At 37.7% G+C, this 20,168-nt stretch overlaps 1 protein-coding gene across 4 annotated transcripts; it reads right to left on the bottom strand.

Moving 5' to 3' along the window:
- Positions 1 to 91: 91 nt before the first annotated feature.
- On the bottom strand, positions 92 to 18,720 carry LOC103703591 (E3 ubiquitin-protein ligase PRT6-like). Of its 4 annotated transcripts, none has more exons than XR_005510901.1 (19): positions 18,247 to 18,715; positions 16,540 to 17,643; positions 15,035 to 16,275; positions 14,803 to 14,943; positions 12,038 to 12,281; positions 11,205 to 11,948; positions 9,399 to 9,596; positions 8,566 to 9,224; positions 5,735 to 5,786; positions 4,996 to 5,647; positions 3,194 to 3,402; positions 2,545 to 3,080; positions 2,338 to 2,442; positions 2,141 to 2,207; positions 1,981 to 2,058; positions 1,302 to 1,370; positions 954 to 1,054; positions 680 to 793; positions 92 to 526 (listed from the first exon to the last, which is right to left on the bottom strand). XR_005510901.1 is itself a non-coding variant. In XM_039124169.1 (19 exons), exons 1-18 carry the CDS (start codon positions 18,316 to 18,318, stop codon positions 980 to 982), a joined length of 6,159 nt encoding a protein of 2,052 aa, XP_038980097.1. In that variant the 5' UTR covers positions 18,319 to 18,715; the 3' UTR covers positions 92 to 793; positions 954 to 979. The 4 variants fall into 4 exon arrangements, 3 of the variants coding, with proteins under 3 accessions (XP_038980097.1, XP_038980098.1, XP_026658922.2); XM_039124169.1 differs by having other exon boundaries at positions 92 to 793; positions 8,566 to 8,947; positions 9,035 to 9,224; XM_039124170.1 differs by having other exon boundaries at positions 92 to 793; positions 18,584 to 18,720.
- Positions 18,721 to 20,168: the final 1,448 nt, after the last annotated feature.

Here is a 20,168-nt window from a genome sequence, read left to right as displayed (position 1 = left end):
GTCCAGATAAAAAAAGAGAGCAAATAACTGAATGAGCATTTAAATATCAATACCAACCCCATTAACTTCTCATTACACAAGATACTCGAGATTGGAGAGACTTTTTTTTTTCCACATCTAGTGATGGAAAACCAGTCGGATCTGTTACATAAAGATATGTGGGGGACTTCAAACTCGAGACCGATTAAAAGCCAGAAACTTTGGCTTTTTTTAAAAAAAAATTAATGGCATCCTCCACCTAGATTAAACCACGCCTGTCCATGCTGAGATTCATTTGCTCGATTCACAAATGCCTTTGTAGTGAATTAATCCACGTCTGTACATGCTGAGATTCATGTGCTCGTTTCATGAATACCTTTCCATCAATATACATTAGCATATTCATGATTTAATAAATATCTCGGGGCTTGTTTCAACTAAATATATATTCAGCAAAAAAGGACTGTATCATGCAAGTGTAAACGAACAGTATTTCGAACATCCCATAAGCCATCACCTGTACAGCTTGCATAACCGAGTCAAAAACCTGCACAATTTGAAGTATTCAATTGAGCAGACTGAGGTAGGATAAAGCCATGCAATTCCAGTCACTGGACTGAAAACTGTCATGAAATTAGCAAGGCAAGAAATAGAAGGCCTAGGTGCTCTCTCTCAGGAAAGCGATGCATCATGAACTGACAATGACAAAATCACGCATGAAATCTGCAAGACAGAGGTCCATTCTCCACCAACAGTCGGCTCTCCAAAGATGATTTCAGTGTAAGATGGATAAGTGGAAGTGCACCTGTCAAACCTGTTTTTGCATGTCAGTTTTCGATTTAATCCCATTAAAAGGAAATTGTCGTCTCATTCTTTTTCTTTTTAAGCAGCAAAAAGAAAAAGCCTGGACCAACTACCATTCAAGTCGAAAAACAAGTTCAGAGGATGAAACATAGCCAAATTTTAATTCAAACCTTTGCAAAGAATTCATTTGAATGTTCTAATCAGAACCCCAAAAACTCATGGTTGTTTGCCGAAGCACTTCAGAAGTCTGATCAAGACCATGAGATGCCACCTATGCCATGTAGGAACTAAATTAGATATACAATAAGACTAATGAAGCACATGTACGAAAAACAATAATCTGAACAAAGTCGGTCGACAAAAAGATATAGAGAACCAAGTATCTTTAATTAAAAGCATAATACAAACAATCAGCAATATCTAGCCTCAGGGCTTTCAACCAGATCAAAGTTTGCTCTCCACTTATGAAATCATCATCACCATATATCATGTGAAAAACAGGCGTCAAATTTGCTCACCAAAAATGTAAGAGCTGCATAGCGCTCCTCGCTCAAATACAAAGGTTTTCCTCTTCTTATGTCATGATCCTGCACCCAGAGGGAGTATGGTGCACAAAGAAGTCAGTAAACAGAGAAAAGGAATGGGATACCAAGTGATGAGCAAATTCATCATGAGCCTGAGAGAACACTTGAAATGCTAATTGTCTGTGTTTGTACTCGTGCACATGTACAAAGCTATGCATCTGCAGTATTGGATAATGCAGTGTATTTAACATCAATGTAGAAGCCATTCAGTCTTGAAACTAAGAACTGTTCATGATACATAGTAGCATCACTTTGGCGATAACTTAACAATAAAAAACTAAAGTAATCCGACTATCTTTGATGCTCATGTTTCATCCATTTACAATTATTAAATTTGAATGTTAAGCTGATTAAGTCAAGCTCTTAATTTGAAATGCAGATCAATGCCTGCAAGGGAAGGAATCTTTGGCTTCAGAGACATGAATACCACCCACTCATGTATCAAAGAGGAAAGGGAGCAGAGCGGTGAGGTGTTGAAACTGTCAAAGCTATAAACTTCAGATTGAGTTTTGATTTTGAGAGGTACTAGTCAAATATACAACAATACCATATAGCATCTTTGAGACATAATTCTCTTGTCATAGTTTCAGAGCTGTAAAATAATCTAAAGTACCTCTTCACCAAAGGCATCCAGGTAGGGAGATGGCCAAAAGGCTTGCCTTGCAGATCTCTGCAATAAGATTGTGGTTCTCTGTAACCAAGACAATCATCAGTAATAAAGCTAAGAAAATGTAATGACCTTATGAATTCAAGCATTGACTACATAGACTTACCCTGACCAACAGAAAAACACCTACGCCAGAACCGCAGGCCATCGCATGATTTACGCATTTACTCGTCCTAAAGGGGTGAAATCAGCAATTTAGGTGGCGTATTTATGAAGCCACAGATATATAAGAGTAGAATGCAAGATAAAAGGAAATTATGCATAAAAACTATGTGCATGAGATTAAAAGAGTATTATACGAACCGGCAGCATGGCTTCCAGCTTGGAGAACATAATTTACCACAAAGCAAGCACAATGCAGGTTCATCTGGGATAGACTTGCAATCAGAGCACGGTAACTTTACATACCTGTTGCACCAATGTTATTAATTTAATGACCACCGATCATGTTGAGTTGAAAAATTAACAACATTCAATATCAAGTCTGCTTAAAAATATTTTAATCCTAACCTTTGCAAGAGATCCTGGTAAACCCGAGGTAATTGCATCAACTTAAAGGGAACTGCCGGAGTGGAAAATAAGACACCTCTATTTTTACAAACTCTGAACTTCTTGAGCAAATGCTCGCACCATCTTAAGGATAAAGCATGCACGACCTGATCCTTCAGAACCAATTCCAATGAGTGAATCTGAAACATATCCTCCAATTCCTTTATCCCGTTAAGCTCTACTGTAAGGCAGTTAGCAGTATCTAATGCATCACTGCTTGTATATAGATTCGATCCTTCCCATATACAAAAACTGCCATAGAGTGGGGCCAACCTTGAGGATTTTAGCAATTTCCAGAGTAACGCACATCTTCGTAGATAAGGAAATGTTAATTTACGGATCATATCCTTCGGATGACAAGAGGTATCAATATAGTTTGAGACAAAATACTGTCTAACAAGTTCAGATTCCACCATAGTCTTGGAAACATCATTAAGAAGGCAGTCACCAAAGCTCGATATGTCAAAATCATGTTTGCCATAGCATGTAATCAATGCCTGCAAAGTATCATGTCCTTATGTTTATATATACAAAGAAGAGAAATGAAAAGGTATTCAAAATAACCGTGCAGCCACAAGTTTTTTCCAGAACAATACTCTAGATTATATACCTGAACAACACAAACCGCATAGAAGAGATGCACAAAAGGGATGAAGAATTCGCTTGATGATATAAATGGAAGTGGAAGGCAAAAAAGGACAGCCATTAATGAAGAAAAAGGATCCTGAGCAAGGACAGGATCAGCAACTTGTTTCCAAAACTGAGTGTCGGGAAAGGCTTCTCCACTGTCAGCACATTCCAGCACAGAAGAGAATGTACCTGCCAAACACGAAATGAATTGGGGATGTAAAATCTGCATTTGCTTTGGTGCATTTGATGATATTATTCTATTAGTAAACTAAACGTTCCCCTTAGTTTTTGTATTACCAAAACTTTTTCTTGGAGCATATTAGAATACATACATAGAGAGATAGCAAATAATTACACTTATATTCTTTATTTTACTTTAGCATTAGGTTGAAACTAAAGTGTTTTAAAACCAAATTAGTCAAGACTGATCCAAAGTACAGATCCTATCACTGAGGAAGGTAGAGGTATCAACAAGAGGTCCCACTAAGCTTCTTATTGCTAAAATCTCAAGGTCCACAAAAGACTTAAGACTTTAAAGATAATGGCCAAATCTTCATAAGTACCATCCCTAAGGTGTGTCCTTGTGCTGAACCACTTCTTTTCTCAACAAAATCCTTGCCAAGGACCACCATCTTTATAGCAATCAAAAACATGTTATGTATTCAACATAAAGTGGCGGTCATCCCATGGGTCTCTTCAATATCTTAGGGCATGTTTGGATAATCCTGTGCAATCCAACAGGATTCATAAGAGCACAGGCCAGGCTAGGCCCATAGATAGTATTTAAAGGATTTTTTTCAGAGTGGGCCAGCCCGAATCCCATAGAAAGAAAAAAAAATGACCTTACCAGGACTTTTTTTTCCATCCAACAAGAATGGACTGGAAGAGGTCCAGTTGACATGGGTTGGGTTAAACCTCATATTCTATAATACTAAGCACAATCTATGCACATGGTTCATCCACCACTTTGTGTTTCTTCTTGCATCTAATCTGTCAAGCTTCACCAAGAATCCGGCATCATATGGGACCCTTTTCCCCAGCAAAACAGACAAATACACCCCCTAATTTCAGAAAGATAGGCAATCCAATTATTTGTTATCTTAAAATCCACAAAGAAGCAGCCATAGAAGTGAACATCACAAAATTCTCGTATTAGATCAGCAACTTCCATATACTACAAAAACCCATGATATAAGACATGCTAAATGTGCTTGAAAGGATGATTCTGCTCACAACCAGGTGATGTCGCCTAGTATCGCATAAATCTTCCTTCTTGACCATGCTCATCCATCAAAACTAATGCATAATACCTACCATGGTGCTTATCTGCTAGAATAGAACTTTCTTCAAGCAACTACAGAAACAAAATAGATCATCAAGACAATTTCTTTCATTTCCTACTGCAACATGAGAACATCAAATAGACCATCATCAAAAGCAAGCAAATAAGCAGCAAACTTTGGGTAGAATAAGCAAAGGGGGCACAACATGAACCACAGGGAAGTTGGATTTTCCTTCTAAATTAGATCACTGCCCTGAATCATTGCAATAACAAAAATAACTTCAAGAACAAAAAAAATACTCGCAATAGGAACCTGGGCCCATTATCCATTGCTAATAAACATCAACAGCCAGAACACTGAATGCTTACCTTCTTCCACGTATTTTAATAAATTACAAATTCTAAACAGCTTTGAAGACTATGTCATTCATATGCAACATATAGCATGGTTGATATTCACAAGGGCAGCGTTAAAGATCCACAAGAGGATAAAACCATACCTTTTGGCTTATCAACTTTTGATAAATTGTTATCCCCTGACACACCAGAACAGATTGACCCTGCTAGAAGTTGAATGCCTCTGAACCTCAGAAGCACTTCATGAGGATTTAAACTGCGAGCAGATTGAGCAACATGAAGTAGCAATGACGATATGAATCCACTAGAAGAATGGAGTTCACCATATAAAGATTCGAGGCAAGACTTTGAACCAGTGGAACACATGTTCAGCCTTGCACGGGCAGCAATTTCTGTAGATATAATAGAGTATTTAAGTGTGTCCCAGAGAATCGGAGAATGACTGAGCCGACCAGATGCTAACAAGCTACCATAACTGCGAGGATAATAGAGTGTAAACAATTTTTGAAGGGCGGGCTCCAGAGCTGGTTCTATGGTTTCCCTTGGCTTTCCAGAATAGGCTTCGAGGAATCTGCTCTGTCCAACCATTTTCGATGTGCTTTGAAGAATGGATAATGCAAGGGGAAGGCGTAAAATGCCACCAACCAAATCTGATGAGATTGATGATGTTATATTAGTCGGTGTAGCACCATTGATTGATATCCCCATCTTCCTCCAGGCATTATTAGAAGTACAAGGGAATGCAGGAAGGATAGAATTTGCAAATCTGCGACATACTGGGCAGAGTAACTCTCCCTGGAAAAAAGCAAAATATTAAGGAGAAGGTATGATAACAAGTCATGAAAATAATTGCAACACTATCACAACAGAAATATATCTTACCAGATCTGGGTCCACAATGTGGGCTCCCTCGAAACCAAGTCTCCTAATGTATCTGAAACATAGCAGGGAAACAGAAAGTATGAAGAATTTTCTTTTCAAGCAAAAGACGAGCAACAGTGAACTATCAATAACAAAGTTTCACTAACCCTATCAAATGAAATGAATTATATTATATAAGTGAGATAAGACTAAAATTAATCCAGTATAAATTTGACCTCTAAGAACTCAAACATGAGCTACATCTTGTATGTTTAAATCCAGTGCATGCTAGACATAGGACTTGGATCCTTGCCACACTGATATATTTCATCAGTATAGTATTTGATTAAAACTTTTATTAGTCAAAAACCAAAATAACATAAATCACCATACTTATAGATCTAAAATCTGACGTTCTTTCACAGACAGGTCCCGATAATTTAATCAAGATGACTGATTCTGTTATGATGCTGGTATCCTGATCTCATTTGCATTGATTTTGGTTTCTCTCCTACACATACTGTTTTCCTTCTCCACAAATTTGTTTTAAAAAACAATTAGTTGGAACAAAAGATAGTACATAATATGCAGTTTCCATGTGTGTTGGCAGGAAAGTTTCAGGCCAATTATATGGTCTTCTTTCACAGACACAACTTTCCTCTAGTTTAAGATTCTGTCAGTAAAACTTACAGAACAACTTATCAAACAGTCGGAAGACCCTAGCATCCTTGTATGGTTTGATATTGGGCAATATATGATTGAGAATGCTGAGGTACAAGAACTGCAAATGAGCACAGTATTCGCACCATTAGGAAGTAACGAGACACCAATTGGGATGGTACAGCTTTGTAGATTGAAAATGACACTTGCTTGGTTACTGGGAGCATCCAAGACCTGGATGTTTGCTTTCACTTAAGGAGAAAAGTATGATAACAGGGAGTAAAGAACAAAGAAATCTGCGAAGAGCAGTGTGAATAGGTATTTTTCTCAAAATAGATAGAAATGAAGCATGATTGACACATCAAACTCCAATTGATGGAATTTAGATCGTTCGATTGCCACCTTCATGATGGTCTCTTAATTATCGACAACTTAGCAAATACTTGTACTTTCTTATCTAGCTGAATGGTCCTTTAAATTAATATTCACAGTCATTATGCAAAATCTTCAATGGTCCTTGAATATCAAGAACTATTCTTAAGCATTCTTTTCCTCCTGTGCTTACTTTGCAGTGCACTAACATATGGATATATCAACTGTTTTATACCTATTTTCTTATTTTTAATGTTTGTAATTTTGGAGAGGCATATGGTAAATTGGCAGCCATACCATAGTGTTTAGGCAGATGCCACGTCAGAAAAAATTTAAAAAGTATACGTAAAAATTTAAAAAGTGTACATAAATTAGCATAAATTGCATGCGCGTGTGCGCGCGCGCACACAATATATTTGGTTCCCTAAATCAACTTTGTTCTGAAGACCCTGGTTTTGAATCTTTTCCAACAAAAACCAACAGTTTCTGACTTTGGATTCAAATTTTTACCAAAACTTATAGCTATTTTTGAAATTTCTCTTTCCTTGCTTCATCACCCCCAACAAAAAAAAGGCCACCAGAACCATGCAACAAGAGAGAAAAAAAGAAAAAGAAGCATGACCATCTTAAGCAGAAAATAATTTGCTAACTGCAAAAATATATCACCTACTAATACCATCTCGCTATTTCTCCCCTTAAATCTAGAGGAACTTCAGAAGTTTGACCTTCCTAATGTATGAGAAAAATATGCATAACTAGCGGGTCACATCCCCACCACCTAGCCTTTACATCTCATAACAAGTACCACACTTGTTTAGAGTTGTCTTGACTAGGAATTCAGCACCATTTTGTAAATATCCTGTAGAGTTCTTTTTCTTTTTGAAGGGAAAGGAATGCCGTACCTCACCTAGTGTCAACGGTATTACAAGTTGAAGGATGACCATAAGGCATTCAAATTTTAGAAGATCACCATAATTCCCTTAGACTGGAAGACGTTAATTGCCAAATATCAGACTTGACCACATTACAAAAAAGGATCTTTTAAGTTTCTCGATTCACTATGCAACCAAGCAATATAAATTCCCTACAATATACAGTTCTAGTGAACATACATATTGAATATCTATTAGGAAATAATATGTTATTGTGACTTTCCTTGTTAACATAAAGGAAAATACTAAGGGAGGTCATTTTGGTGTACTTATTTTTGGGGGGAGGGATTAGAAGCACCACAACTGAAGTGGTATTAATGTTCTTTTGGATGAAGGAGCGAAGCTTAGAACGCATAGTCATAATATTTTATAGCAGAGTTACCAGGAACCATCTATGGAAAAAGAAAAACTTGATATCCAAAATCATGATCGTTCAATGAATTGTTGTGTTATAAGATTAACTTCAGAATATAAAAACATGATGAACATTGCCTTCTCATATGTTGAACTCTACCCATAACACAGAGTAGGCAAATTTGTCTCATAAAGTATCTCTCTCTCTTTCTCTCTTTGAGATTAGGAGGGACTAACACCTCTTTTCTAACCTATATCCCGACTAAATCCCTCGAGGCTGACTCCAACCGGAATCAAATTTTTGCTCCACAAAGGTTGATACCATCCGAGCAAGCACTCAGTGGCAAATTTATCTCATAGAGTCATTCTTCATTTCCTTCCAAAAGAAGGATATCAATCATCAGATAAAAGAAACTTCACAAACAAATTCTGATTATTAAAAACAACTTCAGAAGTTAAATGTATTATTTGAAAAAAGAAAAGGCTGAAATGCCTATAGCAGATGAATATATTCTGACAGTCTGCATAGCATACCGTTGTTTCAAGGATGACAGATATCGATCATGACACTCCTGATGCACAACATGCCCACAAGAAGAAATATGAATCCCATCGCAATCGCTCGGGCCAAATCTGTTGAATTTAGCAGTTGAAGTAGGCTTTGGTGATACATCTGCAAGATGTTGCAGACCATACATGGAAGATTGACGTTTTGAAGTCTCTCTTGACAAATATGCAATGTACTCCCCAAGCACAGAACACTCTATGTTTCTACTTTTCTTTGAACCTACTGGAATGCATAAAGTAGAATGTGTCTGTTCACCATCCAGTGCCTCTGTATGGGATTCAATACTTCGTATGTCCTCTACAATACACCGATAGATTTCATCCTCCATCTCAAGAGACAATGTAGTGTCTGTGTCATTATCACATGATACAGTAGGCAGTTGAATATTTCTAATATCAGGAAGCTGTTCTTCAAAAAAGTCAATAATTGCATTACCCTCTGCAGGTTCTATATCAATGGATAAATCAAGGCCAGCATTCAGAACCAACTGTGCTGGACTGCTTGAGTCAGCACTAGATGGATTAAAAAGCCCTTCTTTTCCAAATGATTGTATCTTCTCATCTAACTGGCCTCCATCTTCCCACGTTGGTGGACCTCTCTCAACAAAAGTTGTAAGCCGAGATTTCTAATTTCAATGAAGTGTAAAAAAATGAAAGTACAATCAATAATGGAAAATAACGAAGAAAATCAGTAAAATATTGATGGCATACAAGTACTTGCTGATAGTTAAAAAGTGAAAATTATGTGAAGGCCTGCTAACCAGTATGTCTGAAGTAAATTAGCAGAAACAAATTCTTACCTGGAGAAGAATCAGGAAGCATAACGGACTCTGTGAATCTGGATCATGACAAAGGGCACAAAGTGGTGCTGATTCCTCAGAGACATGGTCAACTTCTGCAATTGATATTTCCTGCTTGGATATTGGAGCATCTGATTCATCACTAACCATGGACTTGAGGCTGGCAATAAATCTTGATTGCTCGGCTCTCATTCTTGCCTATAATATACCCAATGAGAAAGGAAGACAAGTAACACAAAATAAATAAAGTTGTCATGAAATAACAATTATTGATAAGTATCAACACGCTCAGATAGGATGAATTTCCTTGAGACAAAAAGGAGATGTTTGCATACATGCATCACCCCATGAATATTATTTGCAATATTTACTGCAAAGTTAAATGGCATATATGGATCGAACTAACGTCATGCCTGATTTTTCATACATTTGATATACATCATAGCTTCGCATCACCAATCAAATCAAATCCCAAATAAATCCTTTTAGATATATTGGTTTATTAAATATTACAGTGGCCATTTACATAGATCAAGGTTCATTGAACCGGTACCAACATCCGCAGTGGTTGGTGACCGGAACAGTATAGTACGGGTCCTTACCGTATCATTCCGAGGCAAAACGTAATTTTTTTTTGAATTTTTTGAACTGAAGTCTGCAAATGATAATGTCGACTTCATATATAGCAACTCAGCAAACTATTTGCCAATTTCAATTGAAAAACGGCAAAAAAAATATATAGGATCCCTTGTTTCGTTTTAGAACAACGGAGCCCTGATTTGAGACAAAACAAGAGGGGCTTCCAAGCCCTCTCTCGCTCTTTCCAAGCGGCGGGAGAGTCTTTCTCGGCCTCCCTCCCTCTATATCTCTTCTCCTCTCTCTCCTTCTTCCTTCCTCACCTGATTTTTCGAACTGCCAGTTCACCCTCAGTACGAGGCGGTTCGGAGCAGTACAACGAATGCAATTATAGATTATTTAGTCATGTAACATCACGCATCACATGAGAGACAATAACATATTGCAATCATGCATAAAATAGCCAACACTCATTTCTCTATAACAGCAGCATAGAAAACTGTTTCAAGAATAATACAAGTGTCAGTACTTATTGTTACAATGAAGTTTTTGAAAAATGTATAATCCAATGATGCAACAACTTGGAAATCAAAAGACAGTCTACACAGTTCCTCTTGGTTGATAACCTGAGAAAGATTTGCAAATCTTTTCCTGGTTTAGAGACACAAGGTCTGAGAATAGCAGGCTACAACAGATTTTGACAATTTACAAATTGAGTACAGGTGAAATTTTTGAGTATCTCATGAAAGCTTCTTAGAGGGAATACACACAGCTACCAGAAACTAGATGTGCAGGTTGACAACTCTACATATATATAGCTCATGACAATTCTCTTTTTTAGAAGTTAGTAAACAAAGTAAACAAAAAGTTAAATTTCCTCAATCACCTAAATGATCTTCCTCATGTCTTTCACCTTCAGGGACTTTTCCTTCAAATGTCCCAAGGAAACAATCTTGCAAATGACAGTCTCAAAATCAAAATGCTGAATTCAGCGTAACATTTTTAATTTCCAATGAGCACTTAGAAAGCATAATCATTCCTATCAAGTTGATAAGATATGACACATTTCCATGTAATTTTGCATAGTTATGGCACAAAATCTTTTCAAAGAAAAGGTGAAGGACTACTCAAGCTTGGAGGGCTGAAAGAAATACATAAATTAAACCCTAAAGTAGTTAATCACATCAAATAGTTAATCCCGGGGAAGGAAACAAGGCAACAAAATCTTACCATAATAGCAGCTTGATGCTCTCGTGCTTTTGCCCTACGCTCCACAGTACCAGAAGCTGATGCCAAATTATGCATGGTACTGTCAGGAAACTGCTGAAGCATTCGACAAACCATATCTGGCGCCAGTTGCTTCAGGGCACCCATGCAATCAGTACTCAGCTGAGCAAACTTCTTCAATAAATTCTCAATCAGAGAAGCAATATCACACTGCCTTGTCTCAGAAATACCCTTATCATTTTCTTCCTTATGCTTCCTCATTAACGAAACAAGCAGTGACAGCAAGCTTTGATTCTTCCAGAAAAATGACTCATTAGAGGCACTCACATTAAATCCTTCACAAGCATACGTCAAAAGAGGAAAAGAATCTTCTGCTCGATGAGAAAAACTCATGCATGACTGATTATCACGACTCTGTGAATCACATATATCTAATGCTAAAGAGAGTAAGTGCAATGCTGTTATGAGAACACCATCAGGAGCTCGAGATACTGGTGACATCTCTGTGAAAACAGAATAAAATAGAACCGCACGAATAATTTCAAGAACTGCTTTTGATGTAGCAATTCTAGAAATTGTAGTCAATGGTTCAAAGATAGCAGTCCATCGAGGGAGCTGAACATTAAGTGCAGAAACTTTGCAGAACCGGAAATATCTCTCCTCTGCAACCTGTAAATCCCTAGAATTCCAGCGGGGATGATACAGATCCAACTCTATCCAGGATGCTTTACGAAGAGAATATTTACCCTGAAACACAGGCAGATATCAGTTCAATCTTAATTGATTACAGATCAAATTTTAGACAGGGCAAACATATACCACAACATGGACCACACCTGCTTCATGCCAGAGGGATTCGAATACACTGCAAGCATATCAACAACATTTTGAAGCTGATCACTCTTTGAAAGATCACGAGGAAGAGCTTTTACCAGCTGGCTATGAGTAGCATCTCCAATAGCTAACTTACATACCAATTCTCTCTTCAAATTTTCAACTAGAGAAAATCCAGAAAAACGCCGTTCTTTGACTATTTGTATGATGAAAGTGAGCATTTCCTGTACCAGAACTGGCTCATACCTGAAAACAATGTTTTCCTTGAGGCATGTTACTAAAAGATCTGTTTAGAACATACACACTCGTGTGCATGCACACACCTTTTTTTTCCAAACTCTAGAATAACTGGTTAATAAAAGCACCAAGCAAAATTCAAATACGAAGGTTCTGTATTATAGATCAAAGTTTCAGTAAGTAAATACAGCTGTCCTAAGAAGTGCAATCTTTGTCCAAGAAGTTCTGCTGCTCTGTCAAAATGCCCATAGGAACGGTTCTACCATGCAATATGAACAGATAAAAATCCAGAACAGAAACAAACGGTAACTTATTGCTTCAACCCATGCAGCAAAAAATAATTCTACATACTAAGGGACACACATGCGCAAGAAAACATAGTTCCTAAAACCATTCCCTGCGATATATTTAGGCACTAAAAGCTTTTGATATAAAAAAAGTCTTCTGATTTTTGTTCATTATACAATCCACTTAACTTTCAATTCTAAAATATTTTGACTCTAGTAAGGAATTTCTGTGCCAAAAAAGGAAAAAATCATAAACAAATTTCTGGAATGTAGACATACAGGGCACAATGATATTCAACAAAAATGGACCTGATTCATATACTGGAATTGTTACAAACACTTGTTATGATCTAATGAAAATCTACCACAACCATGAGAAGATTGCAAACTTCAATGCCCCAAGATTCATGACAGCAAGTTAAAGGTACTTCCACTAAATTTCCCACTTAAAAAAAAGTATTTGAAATCAAATTAGACTATAGAACACAGTGCTGTTCAAATAAGGTTGGAAGAAAGCTGCTTTGAAATTAGGTTTTACTTTGGAAGGAAAAAGGTTTCATCAAAAATTATAGCTGGGGGAAAAAAATCAATTGCCAGGGGGAGGGAGGGAGGGAGCTAGAGTGGGTGGGGAAGAAAGTAGGGTGTCAAGGGCCCGATTGCTGCCAGATTAAAAAAAGACCTCTCAAGATCTTTTTTTTTTTCAATCCCATGGGACTGGGCTGTGACCCCCTGTGGTATCTTTCTCCGTTCTCCCGCTCCTTCACTTTCTCAGCCCCCTCCCCCAACTGCTCTTCCTCTCTGCCAAGACTGCCAGATCTGGCAACCTTAGCAGACTGTAAATGACCTTAGTGGCTTGTTAGTTTTATAACTTGATAATGCTCAAAATAAAGACATGACGAACAACGTAAATCATATAGCAGATTTTCAATTTGGGGGAAAAAAAAAAGGACAGTTCTCAACCCCCATATTCATGCCCCTTCCACCTCCACACCCCCACTCCCCCGGCGCAAAGGGAAGGTGGAGGTTTGGTACAAGGATTTTTATATCACATCAAAAATTAATTAATATCTTCAGTAAAAACAACCTTGAAACTTTCAAGATAAGTTACAAAGTTTGCAAGTTTAAGGTTACCGGCATAGACAAAAGAGGACGGGTGTTAGGAGTTACTAGCCCAATCCTAGAAAGATGGATTTTCATAATCCACAAACCTCCCTCCCTCCTGTACACGCCAATTAATAATACTGTAAACTACCAATAGTTACAGAGTTCGGAAAGAAAAAGGAAAAAAACAACTAGATAGGTCAACCAGAATCTGACACCACCAGATCCCCTCATAAGTCACCATCACATATTGCAGAACCACTACCATTAATAATTACAACGTACGGAGGAAATAAAAGAACAAAATAATTTGATTGGCCTGAACCTGTATGCATAGCCACCCTCCACTCCCTCAAAAAATAAAGAAATCCTGTATTGCAGTACCACTACTAATAAAAATTGCAACAAATTTTTAAAGGGTAAAAGAATCTTCAATGCTGTTTTTATCCTCAAATCTCAAGGCTAACTTAAAGCTTTTGCAGCCCTTGTTGACGTTCAAAAGATCCCATCGCTAGCGAACAAATGATTCCATTCAAACTTTTCTTCCTTTGTGCCAAGGAATCCATTGCCAACATTAATGATCAGAGTACATATGTAGTTATATTGGCCATGGCCACCCAAAACATCAACCAACATATAGCCATACAAAATTTTTCAACATTCTCGAGCCACAGCCATGCTCAGTATATACAACATAAATTTTCCTACCTTGGCTAGCAGAGCATATGATAGCAAATTTAACCATTTCTCTCTATTTTTCTGAATTATTTTAGTTCCCTCTGTTTTTAATTATTTTATTTTTGTAATTCAACCGAATTATCGCATCAAATGTACTACAGCATCCAATTGAGATGCGGTACTAATTACTGACCACAATCACTCTGGTGCTTGATACCATGATTCTCACTCTTGTTCTGACCACAATCTCAAAACTTGTAGGAACATGAAACTGGCAGCAGATGCCTCATTATTAGCTTTGCTTTTCTCTTTCACCAACAAAAATGTGCTACAGGGCATTATCACAAATTTGTGGCATACATGCATGAAATGAACATGACTAAACTTAAACTCGGGAAAAAGAAAGACAGTAAATGCACATTTTGACATGTCGACATGCCAACATGGAGATACTAGATACTCACTCATTATGTTCTGCCAGATTCAGAGATGTATAATTTGATAATCCATATCTTTCTTGAATCCTCCTAACAAACAACTCTGGAGGAGCTAAAGCAGCACAGCACTGTACCAAAAATAGATCAGATTCTAGCCCTTGTTCCAACCTAGAGAGTAAGAAAAAAGTGAAAACCTCAGATTAGCTTACTCAAGATCTCATTCTAACAGTAAATTCAATAAAATTCATTATAAGCTCACCATCGCACAGAACGATAGCACTCAGAACTAAATATGGCAGCATCACCATTTTTACGCCACATGCCTGCGCGCACTTGAGCACAAAATACTCTTAACCTTAGCGGATGCTCCATCACAAAAGCAGAAAATCCATAAGGCTGTAAACTACCGAAAACCTGCCGAAAAAATTCTTGGTGATATGCTGACGTAGGTAGTGAAGAAAGCACAAGTGCCTTCTCCAACTTTTCAGTTTCACCATAGCAAGTTTTCATTGCTATTCTCAATAGCAACGAAAGCAAACGATGTAGAGGAATGTGAAAAGATATCTCCTGTGAACTGACATCATAAACTATATCAGGCCAGTTAGCCATATTCAAGATACCCAATGCTTCCACTTCGGTACCAAGGTCTATCTCCAGAAGACTATCATCTGACAATCCACTCGTAGAAGCATGATCAGAAGACATGTCAGTGGTGCCATCAACATCCATCGAATTACCACCAGTTATACCATGAATAAGCGGATCCTTAAGCCTCTCATAATGCTCGCTAGGGGTAGGCACTTGGGCTGCATCCATATCCTCCCTACACACAGATGTCCTGTAGACGTTATTACTGTTCGCGCCCTTCTTTTTTCTAAACAACTTCTTTCTCAAAGTCAAGAGATTATAACCACTGCTACTAATAGCATCAGGACCAAAGGAATTGTTCCTCCGAGCAATTTCTGGTTCCAACCAACCCTCCATAGATTTTAGGCATTCAAAAATCAAAAATATGGCAGGAGATGGAATAGACAGGCAATTCCGTATATCAACGTTTACATCATGATATTGCAATCCAGAATCCAATCTGCTGCTTCTGCTGCTTAAACTACATGCAGAGCTTTCTTGAGAAAGTCTTCCCACTTTTGCATGGCGCACACTATCACTGTCATTCAAACCTTGTACTTCCATAACATCCTTCATTTCCTTGGACTCGGCAAAAGAAAATGCTCCTTGCACCAAAAGAGTATGGACATTGCCAATACAGTGTCCCAACACAAATGGTGCATCCAGACTTTCATTTTCTTCTTCTGTGTGAATACTTGTAGCTCTCTTTAGAGCATCCATGCCTTGTACGAGGCTTAAAAGTTTGATCCAAGTTCTATAAATATCAGGCCGCTCATGAGTAATATATTTGAGAACCTCCTCATGGCTCATAACATACCGTGTATCTTCAACCAGACGAATTGTGGTTCCATACATATTTGCCCATTTATTTGCCTGCAAAAGTTTTGCGATCAAATTTCACAATGATTCAAGAGAATGACAAGAATATCTTGAAGAACATAACAAATTGAAGACCCAGTTGTCATGTGTACTGGTAAGAGTACCACATCCTTGATTAATCTCACAAGCAAGTTAAGTAAATTTTGATCCTTAACAAGTAGCAAACAAAACTTTCACAGCAAGGCTATTCAAATGACAATAAAGAATAAATTTGGGAGTGATGCTGTAATATTGGAGAAAAATGCATCGTTATCTTACCTGTAAACTATTATCTTCTCCACAACAAGAAAGAAAAAGGTCCCTCAAGCATCCCAGAAGTACAGCCAACAGATTCACCTCCCGTACAAGTCGTGGTGTCAAAGTAGGCACTGTGAATATTTGCACAGAGAAAGTCGATAATAGCGGATACTTTTCAAGCATTGAATCACTACACTCTTTAATGATTTCATTTACAGTAATTGGATAGTATCTTGTGAAAGCTTTTGCAAACTCATACTTAAAAAGAGGTTCCCCCAGCAATTTTAGAAGCAACTCATGAAGCTTTTTCACAACATCCGTGTCCAAGAACCTCTCCACCCTCGCAAGAACATCTAATAAACCAATACACTGAAGCATTCTTCTTGAGATGAAATTAAGAAGGCTTTCACTACATTTGCAAAAGTCAAGCAACATATCAACAACTGCAGAAGTTAACTCATTTGCAACCTCAGGACATGCATCTTTGTGGTCACCTTCTCTGAGGAGCCTCAGAAGCTCCGCTAATGAAACCTTGTCCTTCCAACACACTAGAAGAGCATCCAGAACAGGTCCAACAGAATTTGCTAACTCCTCAGGGAGAGGTTGGAACTGTTCTGATCCTTTATGCTTTGAACAGAATCCTTCGCGTTCCCAGGCAGTAATATCTCCACAATCGCAGCATCCACCTCCAGTGTACATAATCGAGTAGTCATGATCTTTGTGATTGCCATTCTGGAAGCATGGAACACATATTGCACAGGTTGGGTCATGCTCACATGTTCGGCAGCGGTAAGCCAAATCATTTCGTCCCCAAACAGCCCCACACACAGCACGTTGGCCAGCAGCTTTCTGAGCCAAATCCTGCAGAGTTGCCTGCGGTTCACTCTCAAACATAAGCCATTGTAACCACAACATGCTCTCACCAAACTCATCAACATTTATGCAGCTGGAGCTTCCTCCAGACTCCAACTTAGATGACTTCTGAGGCTCAGATACGTGGATATCAGTTGGTAAGATGGCAGACACAATCTCCTGAACAAAGGATTTGTTTTCCTTCACAAAGTTCACGAGTCCCAGTTGAAGCTGTTCGAGCCGATCCAGGGGAACCCCTTGCCGAATTAGTCTCTGGAAATTTCAAACGCTAAAAATATTATTACATTAAACAGAATTCATAGACGAACCCCAAGATAATGTGAAATAATAAACACGCCATTGGAAATTCAAGAATACAGATTTTCTTTAAAAGATAGTATGAACGTTTAATGCATTGGTGGAATAGGGCAGACGAATAGGGCATTTCAGTAAAACCCATTAATATTTCTCAATTGAACTCGGTTCTACATTTCGTGCATTACCATTAATATTGCAGCTAATCTCCACATAGCACAGTAATTTTTAGTGGGTTCCCACGTAAGTCGGAAAAAGCTACTTTCTTTCGACTTTGTTCCCCAAAAATATGAAAGGAATTAAATAAAAAAGGAAAAAGAAGATCGCACAGATCGTTATCTTAACTCGTATGTTTTCATGCAAATCGCCTCTCAAAATCGAAAACGCTATTCCGAAGCAACCCTTACTAATTGCGAGGAAAAATAGACTGAAATCAGCGAAAAAAATAAGCGGAAGAAGGAAAGAAAGAATCTTGACGGCTAATAACCTCCCCTCAATCCCCCTTAAATCTTTTAAACAAGAAAAAAAATAGAGAGAGACAAATAGATGATGAAGTCGTGCCTCGACGATGCGATCCCGGGGGGACAGCGGGGGATTCCGCTCTGGCGGTGAATCGACCTCCATTCCAGCCATGAGCCGCAGCCAATTCGCGCAACTCCAGCAGATCCCTCTCGAGCTTCCTCGCCCCAGGTTTATGGACGCGGATAGAGATACTACAAGGAGAGAAAGAAAGTGGTCTTGGGCTTCTCCCTATCTAACAAACCCTAGCTTTTTCTCTCTTTTTTTCTATATTTCCGGGAATGAAAGAAAGGGGTCATGGGCTTCTCCCTCCCTAACAAACCCTAATTTTTTCTCCGTTTTTTTCCTACGGTTTCGGGAATCCGAGATCTTTCCTTACCCCTTTTCCTCTGCAACTCAAGAAGGCGGTGCGATCTTGCGTTTTGATAGCACAACGCCACCGCCTTCTTCCCTATCCGGTATTTATTCGCCCCGAACCGACTTGCTGCTACGGCCAGCGTTCCAACGTCTCGAACCCTCGCAAGGAACCCGCTGATGTATAAACTCCTCTTTTGCGATAGATGCACGCCGCTTTTCTTTTGTTTTGACTTTTTTCTCTATTCCAGTAATAAGGTGAGAGAAATGTGGACGCAAGAAGAGAGAAAAATGTTTTTAGGAGCAGGAGAACATCATATAAATTGATGCACGCAAGTTAGACCTGCATACATAAAAACGTATGTAAATATACATAAAAATATAATAATAATAATTGTTTGATACCAAATAATATTAGATTATATCTTTATCAACACCAACTAGGATGGGATTTCTTTTTGTTTGCTGAGACTTATGAGATTAATTATAGAAACATGGAATGATGGGTATTTTCACCTAACACGACAGTAAGTAATCGACTATAACTATTTAAATTATTATACAATTGTATAAAGCAAATGTGACAACTAAAACTCTGGAGCTCATTTCGCCCATATGATTTATTTTTCTTCTAAACATTAAACTTATATATAATATCTAGAAATCGAGGAAGTATGTACGTTTTTTATCTAAGCCAATATTAGTGAGCTCAAAAAACCTTGCATATGCACTTAATACGCACCAGGAGATAATTCTTTGTGTAATATTTTCAGTGTATTATTTCAAGCTATAGCATAGATCGAAAGTGTATTCGAGTCTTGAAAATGATAATATTTTATTTTTGTTATTACGAGCTATGATTTTGTAATACGAAATGCTCGATTGCGATAAATTTTTGAAATTACAAAATCACAAATTAAATAATTTAATTGTGAGTTAAAATTCTCGAAATCAGCTTTCTTTAAACATTCGGATCTCCAAATCTCTCCATTCACGAACCACCAACACATATTATCTTAAAATCTTTTAATATTCAAATATTTCAAATAACGTAAAGTTATTAAACTAAAAGCTCCAAACAAAGCCTAATAGAATGGATGGAAAAAAAAAAAAATTATTGCGTGTATCAGCAGACATGTGCACAAGGAATTCGCTTGAGTGCAGGAGGAGCATCTTAAGACACTGTTTTCCAGTTGCCCACTTTGCAGTTGGCCTCGTTCACCTGATAAAGGGCTAAGTTTGGCTCTCAAGTGGCATCCATGAGACTTAGATGAGTTTTCCTATTTGCCTTTTTTTTCTTTTTTTTTTATGTGTGTGTGTGTGTGTGTGTTGAAAGAGGAGCGAGCGCCTAATAGAACAAAGCATGACAGAGTTTACAGATTACAAACTTTCCAGCAAAAGATTAAACAAACACCTATTATATATATATATATATATATATATATATATATATATATATATATATATATATATATATATATATATATATATATATATATATATATATATATATATATATATATATATATATATACACCATCATAGTTCACTGCAACAAAACAAAGGACAACTTCCCAACCGCGGCACCTAAACAACCAAAGGCATTTGCA

Source organism: Phoenix dactylifera, chromosome 3 (genome assembly GCF_009389715.1).
Source record: "Phoenix dactylifera cultivar Barhee BC4 chromosome 3, palm_55x_up_171113_PBpolish2nd_filt_p, whole genome shotgun sequence".
NCBI lineage: Eukaryota > Viridiplantae > Streptophyta > Magnoliopsida > Arecales > Arecaceae > Phoenix > Phoenix dactylifera.
Note: the sequence above shows the minus strand (reverse complement) of the source record. Positions and strands in the feature narration are given on the sequence as shown.